This window comes from Schistocerca gregaria, chromosome 4, assembly GCF_023897955.1.
Source record: "Schistocerca gregaria isolate iqSchGreg1 chromosome 4, iqSchGreg1.2, whole genome shotgun sequence".
NCBI classification, from domain to species: domain Eukaryota; kingdom Metazoa; phylum Arthropoda; class Insecta; order Orthoptera; family Acrididae; genus Schistocerca; species Schistocerca gregaria.
The window spans coordinates 395,463,524-395,487,545 of record NC_064923.1 but is presented as its reverse complement, the minus strand read 5'-3'; the positions used below and the strand labels follow the sequence as shown (position 1 = coordinate 395,487,545).

The following is a 24,022-nucleotide window of genomic DNA, read 5'->3' as shown; positions in this document are numbered from 1 at the left end:
ATAATCCAGGAGGAAGCAGGAAAAGTGCTGGAAGATCACATCATTGAACCCTCAGAGAGGCCTGCATCCTTTCCTGAGGTTTTTTGAATAAGAGGAAGAAGGACTTTGGCATTTCTGCATTGACTACCGATGACTGTACAAAATCACAAAAAAATTTACCCATTGCTACAAATTGATGACACTCTAGGCAGATTGAAAGGAGTAAAGTATTTCTCTGCTGTGGATATGCAGACTGGCCGCAGGCAAATCAAGGTTGACGAGGCTGAAATGAAAAAGACTGCCTTCATAACACCTGATGGTGTCTGTGAGTCCGAAGTTATGCCATTTGGACTGTGTATCGATCCAGCTGTCTTCAAGCATATGGTCCTGCTTCAATGCCTTAAACGGGTGATGTGTCTTTACTATCTGGAGGACATTGACATTTTTTTAAGACATTTGAAGAACTTTGAAGCCACCTGATAACCATGTTGAAGTGTGTTCAGACTGCAGGCCTCTGCCTGAATCAGATAGCGTCTTTCTGCTGTCCAAGAAATTAAGACTGTGGGGCATGGAGTGAATGGTGGATAGAGGCTATCCTGATTCAGAAGAAATAAGAGTAATCAGATTTTCTGACTCCTCGGAACATTCGTGATGTTAAAAGGTTTCTTGGAATGTGCTTGTACCACTGTGATTCGTAAAGGACTTTTGTACCAAGGCATGTCCCTTGCAAGAACAGCCACAGGGAGATGCCAAATTTTCCTGGAACAAGGTGCAATAAAGATCTCTCCTTATCCTTAAGGCGGCAGTAACATCTTCTCAAGTCCTAGCATTGTATGATGATAATGCACACACAGAACTTCACACCAACACTAGCAATTATGGTATAGATGTAGTTCTAGTACAAGTTCAGAAGATGCGCAAAAGCTGACAGCTTATGGCTTATGCTTCCAGAGTACTCTGTGAAATGAAATGACATGCTGTACAACCTGGGAGTGAGAGCATCACAGTTATTTGGGCCCTTGACAGTTTTCAGCCATATTTATTGGGCAAACCGTTCAGTTGTAATGAACCATCATCTCTAAGCGACAGACTAGCCTGCAGGATCCCTAGAGTTGTCTGGTTAGGGGGTGCACTGAGGCTTAAGGAGTACAATTTACAATGGTATACAGAAGGAAATGCAAGCACAAGTATGCCAACTGCCTTTCAAGGAATCCTCTGATGTCTTTCCACAATGTCCCAACCCCTAGTCACTTGGAATTAGTGAAGACTCCAGCAGAATCAGACATCAGATCTTCTTCGACCCATTAGTCTCTGTGTAGCAATTGTAAGGAATATCAGCAATGGAAACACATGCTGTAATTACTTCGGAGCATCTGGTACTCATTCTGCCAGCATTATGGCCATTCTACTGAACTGTAATTTACCTCATGGGAAGGTTCATGAAGTCGAGAAATGGGAATCGATGAATAGTTGTGTACACGGACTACCTCACAAGCTACATTGTCACCACAGCTGTGCCGACTGACAAGCTGCATAAATTGCTAAGTTTGTTGTTTGTTTGAAAAAGTTATTATTTTGAAGTGTGGAGCACACCATGTGATCTATGATAATGGAAAAATTTTCCAGTCGAGGCAAGTATCGGAGGAAATTTCATACTGTGACATCATCCACAATATGACAACAGCCTACCACCCCCAGATGAATGACCTCACAGATTACGTAACAAGATGTTAGATGATTGCTCATGATATACGTTGATGTTGAATAGAGAGATTGGGATAAAACACGGCCGGTTGTGATATTTGTGTATAACACAGTGAACCATGACACAACAGGCTTCGTACCATTCTTTCCGCTCCACGGTCACCAGGCAAAAATGACAATGGATACAATGTTCCCATTTCAACCAGATGGCACTCAGGATGACTACATGAAACATCTCATCATCAGGACGAAAGAAACAAGGCAGCTGCTCGCGTACAGACGCTGGATGCTCAGAAGAAGGAACAGGAGCGCTATAATGCCATGCACCAGCGAGTTAGATACAACCTGGGAAACTTGGTAAGGATTTTTACACCTGTGTGGATGGTGTTCTCGAAACATTACTAGAGCATTACTTTGGTTTACATCCTATTGTTCATCACACGTTGGATGTCATATACGAAGTCAAGGACTGTGAAACTTCATCAAGAAGAGAAAAGTGCAGAGATGTTATCCATGTCCTCTCTGTGAAGCCTCGCTATGGTCCTGAAGTATAAATTGACAAGAGCTTCTTGTTCTAGGAAAAAGACACACGTGAGAGTCACTGAACTTTGACAAAAGGGTTTACCTCCAATGCTCATCATAGTGAAGGGAAGATGACAACATGACCATAGAGAGGACCATCTGTTGCCAGATCCACTTCAAACTCCTGAAACAGCATGTTGCTGTTGCTACAGAAGAGGGAGCAATGCTGTGAGTTGTGGCGCATGCAGTGTGGCATGGTGGTTAACATTCTTGGCTGGCAGGCTGCAAATTGCAGGTTGCCAGTTCAAGCCTGACCACCAGAAATTGTTATTTAGTATTTATCATTTCTGGAAGGTTCTCAAAATGTCGTATGTATGTATTTTTTGAACATTCTGAATTTTTCTGTGCATGTGTAACTAGCAGCACTATCTGGCCAGGTGTTCACTTCTGTTCTGGCTTTACATTGGTGTTTCTAGTAAACTTGCTTCCAGTGCTACCAAGCAACACCCCCTTATACAGTGATGTAGATTGATCCCAGATATTTCCCAGTGAGATCCTGTTTGCAAGAAATTGACGAAAAAAAGTTCAGGAATTTTGCACAACACCACGTCTTTTTGAAAAGTGTGTGTTAACTAGGTACATTGCATAATGGTTAATGTACTTGCAATAGGTTGTGGTTCCAAATATCATCAGATGCTTTGAAATTTTTCATTTTCATAACTTTATCAGAATGACTTTGATTATTACTTTTTTCAATTAATTGACGTAAATGTATTTTTCACATCATTTTAAACATTGTGTTAACTTTTCCAAGTGTTCATTTTTATTTTGTCCTACCGTTTTTTCCACTTATGCATGTGAATTACTTATGTGCCCCATTTATTAAAATGTTTGGCATTTTCAATCTGTTGGTTAAAAAAATACAAGAAAGTTATTTATATTGACTGTGCGCTAGTGTCAAAAATGTATTTTTCATTAAAAGATATAATTTTAAAACATAAATTCTTATTGTAGTATGGACAAGATAGTACAGATGAAGATTTAAACGACAGAGATTATAGTAAAACAAAATTCAAGCAAAATGAGAAGAGAAATAATAAATGCAATAACATAGATGAAAATATGGGATGATAAAACAGAAGAAATTAAATCAAAGTTAATACATACAAATAGATAAAATCACATAAACAAGTATTCCAAGTGGAGAAAGAGTGATTGGAGAAAGAATGAGAGCAATTGAAAAAGTTGTCAAGTGATTAAAATGATGTGACAGAGGAATAGAAATTTAAGAAATTATATTTAAACCAATCAGGTAAATAAAAATAATGATCAAAGCCATTTCATTAAAGATTTAAAAATAAAAAGTTTTAAAACGTATGACAAGATTCAAATCCGCAATCTTTTTCTTGCAAGGACTGCACCTTAACCGTTACACCACATATCCAGTCTGTATAACATTTCTTTTTTTAAAGCTGTAGAGGACCATGGGAAATTCCTTCCATTTTTTTTAATTACTCATAAAAGAGGGCCCAATGAGGGGTGAATGGCTGTGTGAATGGCTACAGGTGAGATACCTGGGACCTTAACATACATCACCATATAGATGGTTCCCAAGAGTTGATCCCACCACTTGGGACTTCTCCTTGTAAGTGTTTTACTTCATTGACGACTCTGCTATGGAATTTGGTCTTGATTTTAGTTGAAATATGACAATACATTTAGCAAACACTACCTGTCTTCTCTTTGCTGGAGTGCTTCCTTGTAAGTATGAGGTGCATTCAAGTTCTAAGGCCTCCGATTTTAATTTTTTTTTTTTTTTTTTTTTTTTTTTTTTTTTTTTTTTTTTTTTTTTTGTAATTAACTACTCACCCGAAATCGATGAAACTGGTGTTGCTTCTCGACGTAATCGCCCTGCAGACGTACACATTTTTCATAACGCGGACGCCATAATTCCATGGCAGCGGCTTTTGACCTCTGGAAAATCGCTGAGGCAATAGCAGCATGGCTGGTGAATGTGCGGCCACGGAGAGTGTCTCTCATTGTTGGAAAAAGTCACTAGGAGCCAGGTCAGGCGAGTAGGGAGCATGAGCAATCACTTCAAAGTTGTTATCACGAAGAAACTGTTGCGTAACGTTAGCTCGATGTGCGGGTGCGTTGTCTTTGTGAAACAGCACACGCGCAGCCCTTCCCGGACGTTTTTGTTGCAGTGCAGGAAGGAATTTGTTCTTCAAAACATTTTCGTAGGATGCACCTGTTACCGTAGTGCTCTTTGGAACGCAATGGGTAAGGATTACGCCATCACTGTCCCAGAACATGGACACCATCATTTTTTCAGCACTGGCGGTTACCCGAAGTTTTTTTGGTGGCAGTGAATATGTGTGCTTCCATTGAGCTGACTGGTGCTTTGTTTCTGGATTGAAAAATGGCATCCACGTCTCATCCATTCTCACAACCGATGAAAAGAAAGTCCCATTCATGCTGTCATTGTGCGTCAACATTGCTTGGCAACATGCCACACAGGCAGCCATGTGGTCGTCCGTCAGCATTTGTGGCACCCACCTGGATGACACTTTTTGCATTTTCAGGTCATCATGCAGGATTGTGTGCACAGAACCCACAGAAATGCCAACTCTGGAGGCGATCTATTCAACAGGCATTCGGCGATCCCCCAAAACAATTCTCTCCTCTTTCTCGATCATGTCGTCAGACCGGATTGTGCGAGCCCATGGTTGTTTCGGTTTGTTGTCACACGATGTTCTGCCTTCATTAAACTGTCGCACCCACGAACGCCCTTTCGACATATCCATAACTCCATCACCACACGTCTCCTTCAACTGTCGATGAATTTCAATTGGTTTCACACCACGCAAATTCAGAAAACGAATGATTGCATGCTGTTCAAGTAAAAACAGATCTCATTCTCGCCGCTGGTGGTAAAATTCCATCTGCCATACGGTGCTGCCATCTCTGGGACATATTGACAATGAACGTGGCCTCATTTTAAAACAATGCGCATGTTTCTATCACTTTCCAGTCTGGAGAAAAAAAATTGGAGGCCTTTGAACTTGAATGCACCTTGTAGAATTGCCGAATTGCCTTACCAGTTCAGTTTCATATGTTCAGAGTATCATGTATATTGCACACACTTACCTCTTACTAAATGTCAGCTGCCACTATTTACAGTAATTTGTTCATATTCTTCCTTGAATTGTATGGAACAAAGATACTATGAAATGGTTGAGTCCTCATTAGTTATTCCCTACAGCACTTACAAGAAGGATACTGACATAGCTCGTACATAGTTTTTATTACAATTCTATAGCTGCCCCTTTAAATACAATATTTCCAGAGATTGCAACTACATATTTTCATACAGTGGTGTTTTTATATATTGGCTATATCATTTCAGGTTTCACTAATAAGTACCATCAAGTATGTAACTGCATTTTTAAAATACTGTCTATCAATTTGAGGTTGCATGTTTTAGTGAATGCTGTCTTTCTAGATGAGCTAGATTAATTGTAAAACTGTGTATTTATAATAGTTTTCTGCGCACAACCCTGGGCATTATTTTATGCTCGTAAATTATTCTTAAGAGAAAAAGGTTAACCAAACACATATATGTTCTTGAAAGGAATTATTATAAAAATACATACACACATGTGCATTATAACAAAATCTTAAGAAGTGAAAAATTATCTGCCGGCCACTGTGGCCAAGCGGTTCTAGGTGCTTCAGTCCAGAACCATGCGGCTGCTATGGTCGCAGGTTCAAATCCTGCCTTGGGCATGGATGTGTGTGATGTGCTTAGGTTACTTAGGTTTAAGTTCTTCTAAGCCTAGGGGACTGATGACGTCAGATGTTAAGTCTCATAGTGCTCAGAGCCATTTGAACCATTTGAAATATCTGTTTACCCCTACAGTAAGGCCTGCTCTGCATCCTACTCAAATGTTATTTGTTGTCATTACCATTAGCAAGGAAAGGCTGTAGAGACCAATGTTAGTAGTAGTTCTGCATATAGCAAAAGCTGAACAATGTTTAAAAAAGATCATTTCAGTGTGTTTTAACAAATAAACTGACAGTGTATATCAGTAATTTCATTTTCCAGTGAAAAATATTTTAGGGCATATTTGAACATGACAGTTTCCACCATTCACTAATCAGGTAACAGATCAAGAATAACATCAAAAAACCTGATTTGATTTTCACATGCGACAAATTAATTGCTTGAGACACACTGATTTAAATGAATTTTTATCGACTTTCATTCGGAATGTGCATATGAATGTGCATGTAATAGAAATTTAAAATGTTGTCAGCTTGTAAAGATAATGATAATCAAAAAAACCTGTAATTTGGAGCCCCTCACCCCTTGCCCCCCATCCCCCTCCCCCTCCTCTTAGGGAAATAAGTCCAATGTAGTCAAACAGTCCACGAGTGTACTGAAAGTCCACAGTGTCCAATGGGCACAATATTTCGGCAATCAGACATGATGCCATCGTCAGGTGCGCAGATGAACTGAGCTCCTGAGGGCGGTTGGCCATCTTAAATCCCCTCTGGAGTAGGGACTTAATTTTGCTCCCACACCTAGGTGCACGCCGGTAGCAGACATTATCAGTGCAGTTGAATAGGTTGCTGCATGACTACCACCTGAAGCAGCTGAAGAAGTATGCCAGGAAACCTGCCGTGCTCTGACGAGAACTAAACCAGTCAAGTAGAATATTACCAGCAGAGAGAGGGCAGCCATTTGAGCCCTGAGATTGTTGTCTTACCAGCTGACAAAGGCAATGCTACAGTTGTTAGTTCCCATAAGGACTACACTGAGAAGATGCAGAGCGTGCTAAATGACGAATCTTACAGGAAGATCAACTCTGACCCCACAAAGAGGGTGGAGAACAAGACTAGGGCTCTTCTCAAAGACACAGATTTACCAGAGGGTGTTGCCAAGAAATTGACACCTCAAGGACCTGTACCGCCAAGACTTTATGGACTCCCTAAAGTCCACAAAGAAGGGGTACTGTTACGCCCAATTGTCAGCACCATTAGGGCACCTAAATATTTGCTGGCCAAATACCTGGCAGAATTACTAAGCCCTTATGTGGATAAATGCCCTCATCACATTTGTAATTCTGTGGATTTCGTAAAATGTCTGGACAACTTAAAGCTGAAAGACTCTGATATTCTGGTGAGTTTTGACATTGTTTCATTGTTCACCAGGGTGTCTCTTCAAGAGTCAGTTGAGCTTATTGCTCAGGAATTGACGAGAAGACAACTGACCTTTTCCGGCACGTTCTGACCTCCACATATTTTCTCTTAAATGGAGAATACTATTAACAAACAGAAGGAGTCCCAATGGGGAGCCCACTCTCGCCTGTGGTTGCGAATTTCTATATGGAGTTTATTCGAGGAAGAAGCTTTGGCGTCATCCAAATGGAAACGTACTTGTTTTCTCTATTATGAGGATGACACATTCGTGATCTGGCCCCATGGAAGGGACAAGCTCCTAGACTTCCTTGCACATTGAACTCCATACATCCGAACATCAAATTCACTATGGAGACCAAAGCAGAAGGAAAATTACCATTCCTGGACGTCATGGTTGAAAGAAGAGTGGATGGCACCATGGACCATGGGGTGTACAGGAAGAAAACGCACACCAACCTGTATTTGCATGCAGATAGGTGCCACCACCCTTTGCAGAGGAATGGGGTGCTAAAAACACTGGTTCATAGGGCGCACACCATCTCTGACGCAGCGTGTCTGCCCCAGGAGGTGGAACACCTCAAACCTGTATTCATCCAAAACTCTGGATGGCAGATCAGACGCACTCTCTGCCCCACCTTTACAGTACAGTGTGTGGAGATGGAAGAAGTCAAGGATGAAGAGAGAGCCACTGCCTATATACCATATACTGGTGCGCTATTGGAGAAAATGGGGCGAATATTCAGGAAACACCAAATACGAACTGTCTTTTGCCCGCCCAAAGAAACACAAGCATTATTAGGAAGTGCCAGATGATGTCTGTTTACAGAAGGCCGACATATACCAGATCCGTGTCAGTGTGGGAAAACTTATATTGGACAAACAGTGCGCACCATCGAAGATCGTTGCCGAGAACACCAGAGGCACACTTGACTTAGATACCCCAGCAAGTCAGCGGTCACGGAACAATGTTCATCCAAAAATCACGAAATTGACTACCAACGTACCAGACACTGACGCCAGTTTCTCAGCGAGTGCCGAGGTGCAGCCATGAGCGCGGACCACGGAGAGAGGGGGATGGGATTTAAGATGGCCGCCCGCCCTCAGGAGCTCAGTTTGTCAGCACACCTGATGATGGCGACATGCCTGATTGCCAAAATAGTGTGCCAGTTGGACACTATGGACCAGCAGTACACCTGTGGACTGTTCAAGCAAGAAATACACTGGGAGAAACTGAAGAATCACAAGTCAAATATAGACTTGGTAGAGAAAGACCTAAGCATGAATTCAGTAAGCAGGTTTAAGTTAATGTAGGTTGCAAGTGTTATTCAAGGATGAAGAGGGTTACACTGGATAGATTAGCATGGAAGGCTGCATCATATCAGTCTTTAAACTGAAGACTACAAAAAAAAAAAAAAAAAATCTTGCTGGAGTTCTCACTAGAACTTTGGAATAAGCTCTGATATAAACTGCCAGTCACATTTGTTGAAGCCAGCTGCAAATGTTGGCTCATGCCAGCATCTAAGATGCCTGTCACCTGTATTGAGAGGACCTTCTCAGGGTTTTTTCGCAGTTGTCTGAAGTTGTGCAGATTGCTAACTTCACTTATGGGGTGAAAGCACAATTCAAAATAATGTGTAGCACAGGCCTCAGAACTGACAATGGCACTTTCCAGGTGGGCAGTTTAGCCCTGAGGTTCTATCAAATCTGTGTAGATTTCTTGACCTGTATTATCAAATTAAGAATTGTAGGGCACTCTTCCACTGTCATAATGCGTACTACACTCCAGCAGGAGCTACTGTGATAGCAGAGTATGTGTGCCATGCACATGAGGGTTTGTTTACTGGAAGTGCAGATAGATGTTGTACATCTGTGAGCCATGAGCATTTCCATTGTAAATATAGGGTGGTCCAAAAGGCCTTTACAACTTTATGTACATACGAAATTTTATTGAGAAAGACATATACAGGTAGTTGAGGTGCCACAGCAAAATACTGCAAGTTTCGTCCCATGCAATTACTTTCAGTTCTACTTTCACTTTAGCTGAATGTGACTGACATTGGTCATATAGGAAATGTTCCATCTCAAGTCAGTTTCTTGCCACACTTTATTCAGAATATCCAGTGTCACTTCCGCAGTGCCAATTTGTATGGTCTCAGCTGTAATTCTCTCCAGACAGACAGACAGTTGATTGAGGAGCTCCAAGAACCCTTGTTGTTGCTGATGTTTCTTTCATTCAACACAATTAGCATGTTAAGGTCACGCGAAGTCTGCAATTTTGATTTTCAACTTTGTCATTCCTAATGGCAGAATTCAGTACTATGATAGCAGATGAATGAAATTTTGCTAAAAGATTGTACCTTAATCATATGTCTACGTCATCTCAGTAAAATTCTGTGTATAAATGAAATTGTTAAGTCCTTTCAGAATCGCCCTGTATTATAGAGGGTAAAAAAAAAATTAAAGCTACTGTAATTAATGACAGAAATGTCCAGAGTAAGATCTCAAAATTCCTCTTACTTATTATTAATGGTGACAGTGTACATATGAGACTTGGTACAGAAAGTTTTTTTAATCCATACATAAATAACAGCAAAATAATAAATTCTGAATGGAATACACGCTATAAGGATTACTTGGACACCAATTATAGCAGCATGTTTGTTGCCATAAGGAAACTCCATAATAACTGAAATGATCTGTGTGAACATGATCATCAAAACCAATCCTAAAATATTAACTATATCTTTTCATCAGCCACCTACATCAAGTAGCAGTGTGGTAGAATGCTTCATAGAAAGCTTTGAAAATTATACAATCATGCCATACTGAGAAGGAAAGATTTCAGTTTGCCCTCTCTGCTGTGGGAAGTGCACACATTTATAACAGGAGGACAGGCTGACAACAGATAATTTATGAAGGTATAGATATTTATTGCATCAGCTTGATAATGCTGTTCTCAGTGAGTTTCAAGAAGTGTGCAACAGTGTTGCTAATTCATAACTGAGCTATGGTAGTATGCTCTCCCCATGAGTACACTAGTAAGTCTCTGACAACAGGTTTCAAAGCATGTTGGAGATACAACTTGTAAAATGTATTTTGAAATTTACTGGATTTTGAAACCTCAAAACATGTGTTGTTACACGTTTCTATCAGCATATAATTTTTGTAACACTGAAATGTTGGAACTGCTAGCAGAAATTCTTTCAGCGCTAGTTTTCAAGAAAGTAAAGTAGTGCTGACTAAAATGTGTAACACTGTTAATACTGTACTTCAGAGTGCAATGAGTGTCGAAACATTTTTTTTTTCTTTCAAAAATGAAAGTGTAGGAACCTAAGCCCTTTAAGCAAAGTTACTGTCAAGCAAACTCCAATCAGTAGGCAGAAACTTGACTAAATTGATTATTCACAGGATTTGGGCTGCTCCTTGTAAGACATCTCACCAGAAAATCATTTCACTTTGCACTTCCTGTTTAGCAAAATGTTCTGGGGCTTGTGCAAGTTTTTGAAAGTCGGAATGGAAGCTTTGGAAGCGGTCGTGAGTCATGTCAATGTGGCTCATTTGGCAAGAGTATGACATGCAGAAGGCAAGGACATGGTTCAATTCAAGGTCTAGCATGCAGACCAACACATTTAATGCCACACAAAGTAAAATCATGTGATTATGGTGTTCAGGGATTCAGTTGTTACAAAAAATCAGTCAGGTGGAAAGCTTTTATAACTGATCTTGTATCTTCACTGGTTAGCGTGTGTTGAATAAATTTGGAAAAATGTTGACTTTAGTGACAGAGCATATGACCAGCATGTATTTTAAAATCATTATAGGCCCACTCATCGTCTCTGGACATGATTTGTAGCATACTCAAGTAAAACAGTAATTCGTTATACTACCCAGACCTCCAGTATTTCAAGCATCATTTTTTATGTTATAGACTGTATCTGAAATGTTGTAAAGAAATTAAAGCTGAATTATTTGATTACAGGAGGTACTACAAAACTTACTTCAGTGATTAGATATTGGAAAGATGATTCAGGAGTGTCTTACTTTAAATAATTTGGAACATATCAGTGATACTAAAACTACTCACATCTTTAGTGAATATACAATGAGCAGCAATTGAAACAAAAGGAATAAATTTGTGAAAAGCAGAAATAACTCTTCACATGCTAGGTACAAAGCAAATACAACAAAATTTCCTGACAGTCTTGACAATAAATTTTTTAAGATTCCTCTGTTGTCTTTACATTATGTTCAGCAAATTTTTGGGTAACTTCTATGACCTCTTGAGTCATAGTTGCCCCCATCTTTCCCTGTGTTTCTTTTTGTGTTATTTCAAAAATTAGTCAGCTGATTTAAAGATTTTTGTTTGATGTTTTCATTGGAGTTGCTGCTTTCCTTACAAGTAAGACCCACAATTTTATATTATTTGTTGTTATATTTCAGTTTCATATTGAGTATATGTGGTCCTAAATATGCAGACATGCAATGACTACATGTAAGCTACTATTACAATTAACTAGTGAGGGAGAGAACCTACACAAAAAGGTCACAGCTTTGTGCCTCATTTTTCACATGTTGTACTGACGTCATAAAATTATACATTTCACATTCCCTGCCAACTACAGAAGATATACGGTATATATGATTTGCAGGTATCGTGCCATGGTGTACCATGGATAGCAGCATGGCTAGCCTTTATTTGGCTGTGGGATCATCCATCACTCTACCAAATGCAGATGAACTTTCTCATTGGTATGTTGTTGTATTTTAAGTTTTTATCATGGTGTCATGAGTTACCTCCTGTTTCTTATTTAACCAAGATTTAATATCACAGTCTCACTCATGTAAAAAGACCCCTTAAAACTAAAACTCCACTTATTGAATGCATTTAGATGAGAATTTAGGCAAGAAACCATGTTTGTACTTCACTTGCTTGTTTGCTACGTTTCGGTTGTTGCTACTAACCATCACCCTTTGGAAGTCAACAGTAAAAAGTAGTTTCTCAGTCTTGTACTGTTGATTACATAGTGTGTTCAAGAATGGATAGTGAGGAAGAGGTTAATTTTGAATTTAGTGGTTTATGAAGTGTACCATCTTTGGAGAGTGAAAATTATGAGTGTTCATCATAAGACTGCGTGGAAAATGCTCTCCATTTGTATGAAATAGGTATATCTGCTGTATTACTGTCAGTCCTTCCAAGCTTCCCCTTCTAAATAATATGTTCAACTATGAAGATTATCTGATTAAATACGTTAATCAGTTTATTGATGATATTCATTGAGATATTGTCAAAGAGACTAGCAAGCAGTTGCACAAAAAAACAAACATTTTCTCATTGTAAAGACATGATCAGTAACATATTATAAAATTTATTGCTGGTATAATGACAGTATTAGGAAAAGGATAGGTGGCTGTTCACTATGTAGAGGGGATATTATATCACAGACATGCACAACAAAAAGACTGTTATACATTTTAGCTTTCAACAAGAAGGCTTTCGCACAAGCACAACTCTCACTTGCATGACCACTGTCTGTGACTGGCGAGGGCTCAGCAACTAGAGACACTCTCTCCGTGTGTGTGTGTGTGTGTGTGTGTGTGTGTGTGTGTGTGTGTGTTTCCTACTTTAGAAGGAGATCTTTTGTCTCAAAGCTTAAATGTATAACAGTCTTTTTGTTGTGCTTGTCTGGGACTCGGTGTCTCCTCCATGTGGCAAGTAACAATCTATTCTTTTCATAATATTGTAGTTATTCCATAATGTGTATTCCATTGTTTATTGCTGTTGTGTTACTTCAAAGCATTGTAAAGAAGCTGAACTAAAAAGTGTATTACATCAATTCAAAGAAAATGTAGGAAAGATATATTTGACCACTATTCACAAACTCTGAATGATAATTGTGAGTAGATGATGTGGAGAGCTTTTAAAATTAGGGCAGTTGTGACATATTGTGATGCTATGAGTGGTATGGACAAAGTAGGTAAACAGCTAGCAAACTGCCCATAAATTTACTAAAGAGGGAAAAACATATATTAAAAGAAAATATATTTCTTTCTTGTCTGACTTGCTTTGTGGAATGCATTTATTTGTTCTGTTGAAAAACAAGCACTGATAAAAAGGATCTGTGGGAGTTTAACATAGCCTTCGTCAATTTTGATGCATTAAAAATATGAATTCAGTACAAATCAGATTTTTTTATCTTAATGGGTCATGTTCTGGCAACTAATTAGTCAACAATAAATATGTCAATCAGTCCATTGATGATATTCATTGAGACATTGTCAAAGAGACTAGCAAGCAGTTACGCTAAAAACAAACATTTTCTCATTGGAGCGACATGATCAGCAACAAATTACACAGTTTATTGCTGTTACGATGAGAGTATTATGAAAAGGATAGACTGCTACTCACTATGTAGAGGAGACACTGAGAGGCAGACACACAACAGAAAGACTTTTATACATTTTAGCTTTCAGCAAAAAGGCCTTCATGCAAGCACAACTCTCACCCGCATGGCCATTGTTTCTGACTGCTGAGGACTCAGCAACCAGAGGCAGTTTGCATCTACACAAAGATACAACTTCAATAAGGATTTATGTGTAGAGTAATTGAGTTCCATACCAAAGGTAGAAAAAGGAAAAGAGGATCAAGGTGGTGTTGCAATGATCATTAAATAGCACCTTATGCTCTGTCTTGATTCCATGTATATCAAATTGCTAAAAAAATTGAAAGCAAGTGGTAAATCCATGGCTTGGAAATAAGATGGAAACCCAATAGGTACTAGGCAACTCTAATATATCCATATTTAGGCTTAGGAAATTGCACTAAAGATACTTACCCCTGACAGACTTTGCTTAAATGTGCTCCTTTTGGTGGTGTAAATAAGTATAAAGTCTTATGTCATTTTAAGATAGATTGCATAAAAAAAATGGGCAAAATTCAGTAATTTCAGGGGCTGCTAGCAAAGTGAATTCATTTCTAGGAAAGTTCATAATTCACTAATTTTCTGACGGACAAATTACTTGGGTTCACAGTGCCTTTTATCAGTTCCCTATTCCTTGTTAAATTAGGAAAAAAATTGCCATGACAAAATTGTTCATCAAGGTTAAAGAGAGATTGTGCTATAAGCATTGATGTGCAATTATAATTTGTTGTTTTATTGTTGTACACACAAAGCTGTCAGGATGCCAAGTTGCAGGATCCTAACTTTATTAGGTCAGGAACAATGGCTTCCAACACTTGGATTTTTTTATGCATGAAACCGGTTCTGAGAATGTGCTCTTGTGCAAACAGTTCTAGTACCCACGCAAAGCTACAAATGAAGCTGAAGTTCATGTATTTTGCTTTTATGTTCATTCTACACCAATTTCACTGAAACTGATGATGATAGAGATGGGGCCCCTGGGTTACTTGATGTGGGGTAACCTAATATAATCATTATGTTGAGGGGTTAATGGTTAGTCTGAAATGTGGTAGTTAAGTATCTTAGGTGTAAAACCATAGTGTAGCTAGGATATTATTATTATTATTATTATTATTATTATTATTATTATTATTATTTATTTATTTATTTATTTATTTATTTTATACTACCATTTAACTACCTAGCTCTACATCAGTGGAAAAGTTGATAAGAGCTTCTGGCAATCGAATACAGTATTAACTGGGCTCTGTACCATGCCCTACAATTACAATGTACTGCCCCAATTAAGACCTTGTATGTTGCTGAATTAGGCTTATTAGTAAGTAATACATTTGCATAGGGTGGGCAAAATAAAATTTGTCTGGAAAATATTTATAAGACTGATGCAGAATTGACACTTGTTAATGCACAGGAGAACTGTCCATCATGTACATTTCCTGATCACATCCAGATGAACTATCACATGTTGTATTCTGCTGGCAGTTTTTGTCTTAATTGGGTCCAGGGCTTTTGGATCCCAAGTTTTTTATTTCTTCAGAGGAGCCTTGGTTCAGTTTGTTATGGTATGAAGACTCAATGAACATGTGCCATTGTGCATCAGAAAATACCCATTAGTACTCTGAAGAGCCATTGCATAATCTTAAGATTTGTGTTTGGTGCACAATATCTGTTGTCCACATTATGGCATGATTCTTCCACCAAACTGTTAACGCTAACCTGTATGCACAGAAACTGTTTAAACTTGTCACTTTTCGACATGGTGAGTTGAAGGATCAGCTGTACTCAAATACCCCACACACACTGGAAGAGCTGTAGAACAACATCGAAAATGTTATTGCTGCTATCCTTCAGGAAGAGCTGCTACATTTCTCGTAGTTTGATAAATCAAGCAAAGCATTGCATTAATGTCAATTGTGGCCATTTCCAGCATTTTCTGTGATGTTCATCAAGGGTCAATCCCTTGTCAATCTTATTGTAAATATTTTTGGGGCCAGTTTTATTTTGCTCACCCTATACTGGTGATTCAAAAGTAACTGAAGGGTACACCAATTTTTCAGCCATTCCCAGCCATGTTTTGATGTAAGATGTATAAACAATTCTTCAGTCTCTGTTGCAGTAGGATTTCTATGTCAGTCACCACCATGCTTCTCACTCTGTGATAAAAGACTCATCAGGTTAATAACACTTTCCTTTTATAAAATATACAGGTTGATTCAAAAAGAATACCACAACTTTAGAAATTTAAAACTCTGCAACGACAAAAGGCAGAGCTAAGCACTATCTGTCGGCGAATTAAGGGAGCTATAAAGTTTCATTTAGTTGTACATTTGTTTGCTTGAGGCGCTGTTGACTAGGCGTCAGCGTCAGTTGATGCTAAGATGGCGACCACTCAACAGAAAGCTTTTTGTGTTATTGAGTATGGCAGAAATGAATCGACGACAGTTGTTCAGCGTGCATTTCGAACGAAGTATGGTGTTAAACCTCCTGATAGGTGGTGTATTAAACGTTGGTATAAACAGTTTACAGAGAATGGATGTTTGTGCAAAGAGAAAAGTTCTGGACGGCCGAGAACGAGTGATGAAAATGTAGCACGCATCCAGCAAGCATTTGTTCGCAGTCCAGGAAAATCGACTCGCAGAGCTAGCAGAGAGCTGCAAATTCCACAATCAACTGTATGGAGAGTCCTACGAAAAAGGTTAGTTATGAAACCTTATCGTCTGAAATTGGTTCAAGCACTGTCTGCAGCTGATAAGATTAAAAGAATCGATTTCTGTGATTTTATCCTTGCTCAAATGGAAACAGATGAATCTTTCGTTTCAAAGATTGTGTTTAGTAATGAAGCAACTTTCCACACTAACGGGAAAGTCAACCGTCACAATGTCTGTATATGGGGCACTGAGAATCCGCGGGAAACAACTCAGTATGAACGTGACTCGCCTGAGGTGAAAGTTTTCTGTGCCATTTCAGCCAATAAAGTTTTTGGTCCCTTTTTCTTCGAAGGTGCTACTGTAACTGGACTACAGTATCTGGAGATGTTAGAGAATTGGCTGTTCCCTCAGCTCGAACAAGAAGCACAACAATTCATATTTCAGCAGGATGTAGCGCCACCACATTGGCACTTATCTGTCCGTAACTACCTGAACGTCAACTACCCGAGCGATGGATCGGCCGCCAGGCAGCCTGTGACAGAGCACTTCATCACTGGCCTCCAAGAAGCCCTGATCTTACCCCCTGCGATTTTTTCTTATGGGGGTATGTTATGGATATGGTGTTTCGGCCACCTCTCCCAGCCACCATTTATGATTTGAAACGAGAAATAACAGCAGCTATCCAAACTGTTATGCCTGATATGCTACAGAGTGTGTGGAACGAGTTGGAGTATCGGGTTGATATTGCTCGAGTGTCTGGAGGGGGCCATATTGAACATCTCTGAACTTGTTTTTGAGTGAAAAAAAAAGTTTTTAAATACTCTTTGTAATGATGTATAACAGAAGGTTATATTATGTTTCTTTCATTAAATACACATTTTTAAATTTGTGGTATCCTTTTGAATCACCCTGTATTTTCCAGTGTGGAGCACTTAAATGTGGTTTTTAGGCAAAAGGGCTGGTATGTATGATTGTTATCTACATTTGTGGTAATGTTTTCGATTTGAAAGTTCACTTTCTTTTGAAAATCACCCACATAATAAATAACCAGTACAACACCACTCATTTCTGATTTTTAAAAAGCTTAAATTTTGTATGTTTACTTTATTTGTATCACCTACACCACTTCTGGCATATACTTTGTGTTTACCAACTAGGGCATAGAAAGTGCTTATAAAAATGAAACATTTGTACTACCTAAATAAGGATTTTAGGTGATACAGTGCAATTAATGCTTAAAAGAAATATGTAAGCATGAATAGTGTTGAATGTATTTTAATTTTAACACTATATTTGTGCCATTATACGTTCAAAGGTTGTCATTCTTCAAAATCATTGTGTAAATGAAATCAAAGTAGCATGTAAAGCCAATGATAAAATGTAAATGGCCGAAATAATCTTGATCATGTTGTGCTTCCATAGCAGATTTCATTCTATATGAAACTCTTCAGGTGACAAAATGGCAGAATGTACCATTGCCATGATTTAATATGCACAATCGCCCAGTGAAACATTCAAAGATACTTGTTGGAATAAAAGTACAATGTGAATTCGTTGATTGTACTTCGTATAAACACAGCCAGCATTATGCATTGGGTACAGGACATCACCTTTATCACCTAAGGATATTTGTGTAAAATGAAACCATTGTTGGCTTCTTCAATACACCTAAAATAGCAGCTGTGGTTGATTTTTGGCATTTGTAAATGAACAAAGAGACAAATGTAATATGCACTGTTTATGAAGACTGAATTTTGTTGCTTAAGCCTTTACTGATGAAGCAAATGTTGCCAAGAATACCAGCTGTTGCTTTACATGTTGACAGTGAAACTTCAGATTACTTAAACAGTGCCTATGTTCATTGTCTTCATTTGGTGGTGGTGGTGGTGGTGATGATGATTGGCTGGGACATGGCAGAGTAGTTTAATTAACAAAAGCAGAGGATAGGGTGACAGATGAGACTGTGGCGTGGAGTACCATGTAGGTATACACAGAGGATGTGGATAGCATTTCTGTAGGGCCGCTGGGGATATGATAGGAGGACATTAGGATTAATACGAACAAAATAGTGTTGGCTCATATAACAAGATATTTACTATCAACATTTAATGAGCATAGCGTACAGAAAAAACATCAGTGAGTGATATCTCTGGTACTTTGTGCCACAATAATTTTGACCATGTGAACTTGTCATTACAAGTACAACAGTTGGAGTTGATGGATGATGTTCCTGTCCATTGCTCATCCTTTTCTCTGTTTGGTAAAATAGTAACCTATTCATGTAGATATTTTATCATACTCAGTAGTTGCCAGAATCCAGTGATCAGCAAACTATACTACTGGCCAGAAGACTAAATCTGTGCATCTTAGTAAAAGAATTTGTAAAACACCATATAAAAAAATGTATCTTCTAATGTAAATATCTGACCGTTATAGTACTCTTTTAATTTGCAGAGTTGGGCCATTAGCTAATTCTTATTGGTGGCATAATTGAAGTTAAGTTTATCTGCTGCAGCAGAGGTCAACTGTTATTACATGCTACATTTTGTACATTTTTGACAGCACAATATCATTTGGCATGTCATTAGTTGGGTCTGGTTGTGCATGCCATTTGATATTACTGTAATCAATGGTGTAAGAGTGCCCACCCATGGGCCCATTACATAAAGTTTTGCAAGTGTGTCATCAGATGTGACTGTTGTTCAGTCTTTGTGTTTTGATCAAATTGAGAGCACCAGTTCACTAAAGTTTTGCAAAACACACTTTATTTCATAGCTTCATACAGTATTTTACTACAGCAGAATTATGCTCTTCCCATACACAACACTTTAAACAACATATTAAGTATCACTAAACAAGATATTAAATGTCACTAAGGCTTAACAATGTTGCACTGAATGGTGGAACTGAAACTTCACAGTATTTTATAACAGAGCCCCTCTCATATTTTCAGGTGATAATGTGAATTGTTGGTACCACTTCCTTCCTTTCTGATGCTCTTATCCATCTAATGCTGGGTCAGAACTGCTATAATGTTCCTCCAATTTCACAGAAAATCAACCATACCCATATACAGGCTATTATCATCATTAGGTTGCCACTCCCATAGATATTTTAAAGCTTCTGCCAACTATTCCCCTGGGTGGAAGTAATCTGTGTACCCCCTTCTGTCTGCATGTAGTGTATCTGCATGGTCAAATACATCATCTTTTTCTCAGAATGTTTACACATTGTGTTGCTGAGGCATGGACGTGTAAAACTTACTAGAAGCAACATCCAGGCTGCGCGGCAAACCATCCTCCATCATTAATCCTCAAGGGGAATTAGGTCTAGGACCTAGTGTCATGGAATGAATGTTTTAATGCACTTAGTTATCAGTGTGTTATTGTTATCCTAGATGGCAAAAATTCAATACCCTGATACCTAGCAAATCTCTTCCATCATACTGTGAATAATAGTGCACAGTGTTGGTGGAAACTGGGCATCATTACTCTCATTGTTGAAACTGAAAATAACACATACTAGACATTGCTATCACATGTATCTTTGGCTTGAAACTGTATACCAGAACTTGGTCATACACAGAACTGGCAGTAAGCTTGCTAGTTACCCATAGGTAATTAATAGGTCACAGATGAGGGCAAAACTAAAAGTTTGTATGTAAAGTGGAAGGAACCACACAAATGCAAGGGAAAATGAAGAATTGGTGCAGAACTTCAAATAGGAAAGAGGGGACCAGAAGACTATCACAGAGATGGAAAAGAGCAAAGGCGAAAATTATTTTAATGAATGTTAAGTGTAACAAGTAGTTTTGTTTGAAATCCAATGCCTGCCACTGAAGTTCAGAAGAGATGTTCAGAATGAGATGAAGGAAGACCCAGGTCTCTGTTGTTATATTGTTGTATGACCAGTAAAAGGGCAAGTAATGCAGATGTAACAGTTTGTCTGTGGTTGTTTATCTTGAAAAGTTGTACCACATGTTCCATACCTACTTTTGCCACTTGAAAACTATATATAAACAAGGACAGGCATCCTTAAGGATAACAGTTGACCCACTATACTATTGTCCTGTCTTATTGTATATTTCATTCTTTGTGCACTGAAGTGACTTATATACAGTTCAATTGAGAATCCTTGGCTGCTTCATATACAGTTTCTAAATTAGTCTTCCTGTTCCATGATTTGGTTACTTTCCCTTCCATCCAACATCTGGGCAGCTCATCCTGTTGTTTTGTTGTTCCCTGGAGATTACCATATTCCATTTTGCTTTGATGATCTTCAGAAATTTATATAGTTTGAGCCAAAATAAACTGCCTTCAAATTTCCAGTCACTAATCATTCCCATATAGCAGATTGTCTTACTAAACAGACTTTATTACTGTCATCTTAGCCTGGTGGCAACATCACAACTAAAGTAATGTTGTATAGTTTTCACAAATAAATGACAGACAATGTTAACACAATCCATAGTAATATCATACTCTATTGTTTCCAACAGTCCCAAGTAAATAGTTGCTTCGCAAAACAGGTGGCCATTCTACCTGTGATGGTCCTCGATGGGATACATTTTCTCTATTATGCATTCAGTTTCTGTAAATAACCACATGCATATGGTGACAGTTCTTCATACAGAATGTATCACTTATCATTTCAAAGTGACAATGTTGAACAGATATGCTGTCTTGACAGTACAGCTTTAGACATTAATAAAAAGACTCAGTAGCATTTTGTTACTCTGTGTGTCTGGGGAGAAAGTATTGTAGTTCAAATATGCTGATTTGAAAAGTTATTTCCTAGTTTATCACTAATTTGTTGTTTAATTTTGTAGGACTGCTGTTGGACATAGTGTTGGTAGCTGTGTTAAAAGCTGTGACACGCCGAAGACGTCCTGTGGCCAATAAATCGGACATGTTTGGAGTAGTTGGACCAGATAAATTTTCATTTCCATCTGGACATGCATCCCGAGCTACAATGGTTGCGTGTTTCTTCCTGTGGGTGTGGCCTGTGCATTTCCTTTTCCAGGGACCTATTCTAGCATGGGCAGGCAGTGTCTGCCTGTCAAGGTTGCTGTTGCAGCGACATCACATTTTGGATGTAACAGCTGGTGTGCTGCTGGGTGTGTTTGAGACTTGGTTCATTTACAATATTGTCTGGTTGTCACAGGAGTCTGCCACTTGGGCAGTCTCGTGGCTTTCAGATGAGCGAACAGATGGAGGCAGCTACCATGTCTAGCCAGGTGCTACTAATTTCTGTCCGTGAGCCTGGATATGCGTGTGTAAGTGCGTGCAGTCCTGAATTTAGCATCTAAACTATTAGCTCGTTCTGTTATTAGAAGGTAATAAGCAACACTGACTTCAGAAATACACAAAGGGTATAATTTAAGTAATTGTATGGAAAATCTATTTTTATTACATCAGGAGCATTGCTAGTATATTCTTGTTTTAGAGAGCTTCAATTTTTCTTATTTGATTGGTTAAGTAAAGGTGGACAGTATACTTTTAAATAATTTGCTCACGCTCATTGTTTTATATGCATTATTTTAATGAGGGGCTTCCGTGAGAGGTGGCTTGGTACAAATACTTGAATCCATTAGGTTAAATTACTCCAAAAAACTGCAACCAATGTCATATAATTGTTAAATGGGAGTTGCTGCTCCTCATATATTCTGTGTTGACAGGGATAAAATGGAGCATCTGCTCATTGTTTATAAAAGTAGGAGCTACTGAGCAAGACAGTGATAAAACAGTTGTTGTTTGAGGCATGAGTTTCACAATAACCAAGTTTTGTTTGTTAGAAACAACTAAAAATAGCAAAACTATAAAAAAAATGTGTGTGTGTGAGGGGGGATGGGGGGTGGGTGGGTTGGTGCACTGCATTTATTATTAAGGAATATATAGTTTTCAGAGTTAATAATAAGGTGCTGTCCACTTTGTACCAATTCAGGTTCTGCAGCTAACAAGGATTGCCTGGACAGAGTTGATATTTTACTATAAAGTTGCTTTGTCATAAAAGCAAAGTATGTATGTATAAATATGGTGAAAAGAAGTCATCTTCCAAAATCTTGAACGTATAATGTGATATTGTTTCATATATTACATGAATGGTCGTGCATATTTTGTCAAATTACAATTAACATCCCTTCTTGTAGATAGAAATAGCATTTTTTTTTAATTGTGTGATGTAAATAAGGTTTTGTCAATGAATGCATGTATATATATTTAATATAAGACTGTAAAAGTCATCTCATTATAAAACTGACACTTGAAAACCAGGTTTGCAATCAAGTACCAAAGTGTTTCAATAATTTATCTACACAGAACAACAGAAATGATAATATGTTACATACTTTTGTTATGTACTGTAGTCACTAAAATGAAAGAATGTGGAACTTTTGCAACAATGTAAAAATGTTCAAAAGAAAGTGCTGTGATGTTTCAGTGTAATACGCTTAAACCAGTTCCTAATAAATAATTACAGCTATTATCATATGAGCTCATCAATTACAGAGGAGAAATTTGCTTAAAACAACAGCATTCAAATTTAAGTTTTTAAAATTTAATTTGTCTTTTCATCTGTTCCAACAGACAGAAATGAAATGATCAGTAGTAAAAAGAGAATTTTACACATGCAGATTTTCAGAACAAATCATTTTTATTGCAACTGATCTATGTATGAGGAATGTATTTAGATGACATGTACACTCCACCCATGTCCTCAGTACAAAGCGGCCCCTCTCATCCTGGGGTCTGAGTGACTTGCCTTTCACTTTCAACCTTCCCCAACATAACCCTCTCTCCTCCTGAAGGAAAAAACTCTTAGTTCCAGACCCTAAGATAGTGTCATGTCTCTTATTTTCAGCACTAAACATTTCATCACCTGAAAGCAAGTACTGGTCAGCTATTTTGTCTCATAATTTATTAGGTATTTACATTTTGATATGAAAAAGCTCTTTTTTTAACAAAATGTAAAATAGCTAGTGCTAGGATTGCGTGTATTTCAGAAAATTGTGTAAATATTTTTGTCACGTACTTCATAATCTTACAAAATGATATAAACAGTCTAAATGTTGTTGCAACTTTTAGTAACAGTTGGCCAAGTTTCTTTGTTGGATGATCTTCCCCACTGCTTAGGGCAGCTGCAGACATTTCATCTCTCTAGCATTAATCAACTATAATGTAGATGCTATTGACATCTTTGCTTGCACAGAAATGATTCTAACTTACAAAGAAATAATAACATTCCAAGTTAGAAAAGGTTTGATTTTATGTAAATTTAAATTGCTGCCTACGGAAATTAAAATGTAATTAAAATCAAATTACTACTGCGAAGAAATGACTACTTGGCAGTAGCAAAACCCAATGGGAGGGAGTAATATGATTTGAATTTACGTGATAACAGATGCAAATTTACACAATAGAATTCAAAGACCTAACAAACACAAAATGGGGATATAAAATCTCAAAATAATTACTTGAGATGTTGCTAATGTGTGCAGCATCTGCTTGAATGAAATGTATGTTGTTTCTTTCCTTGAAAATTATATAA

The 24,022-nt window shown here is 38.1% G+C and overlaps 1 protein-coding gene across 2 annotated transcripts in view; it reads left to right on the top strand.

The window, feature by feature from the left end:
* LOC126267105 (polyisoprenoid diphosphate/phosphate phosphohydrolase PLPP6) overlaps positions 1-22,963 on the top strand; it is a 54,029-nt gene extending 31,066 nt beyond the window's left edge. For both annotated transcript variants that reach the window (XM_049972002.1, XM_049972003.1), the window contains exons 3-4: positions 12,060-12,159; positions 21,306-22,963. In XM_049972002.1, coding sequence (XP_049827959.1) covers positions 12,060-12,159; positions 21,306-21,709 — 504 coding nt within the window. In that variant the 3' untranslated portion in view covers positions 21,710-22,963. The remainder of the gene's footprint in view (positions 1-12,059; positions 12,160-21,305) is intronic.
* Positions 22,964-24,022: the final 1,059 nt, after the last annotated feature.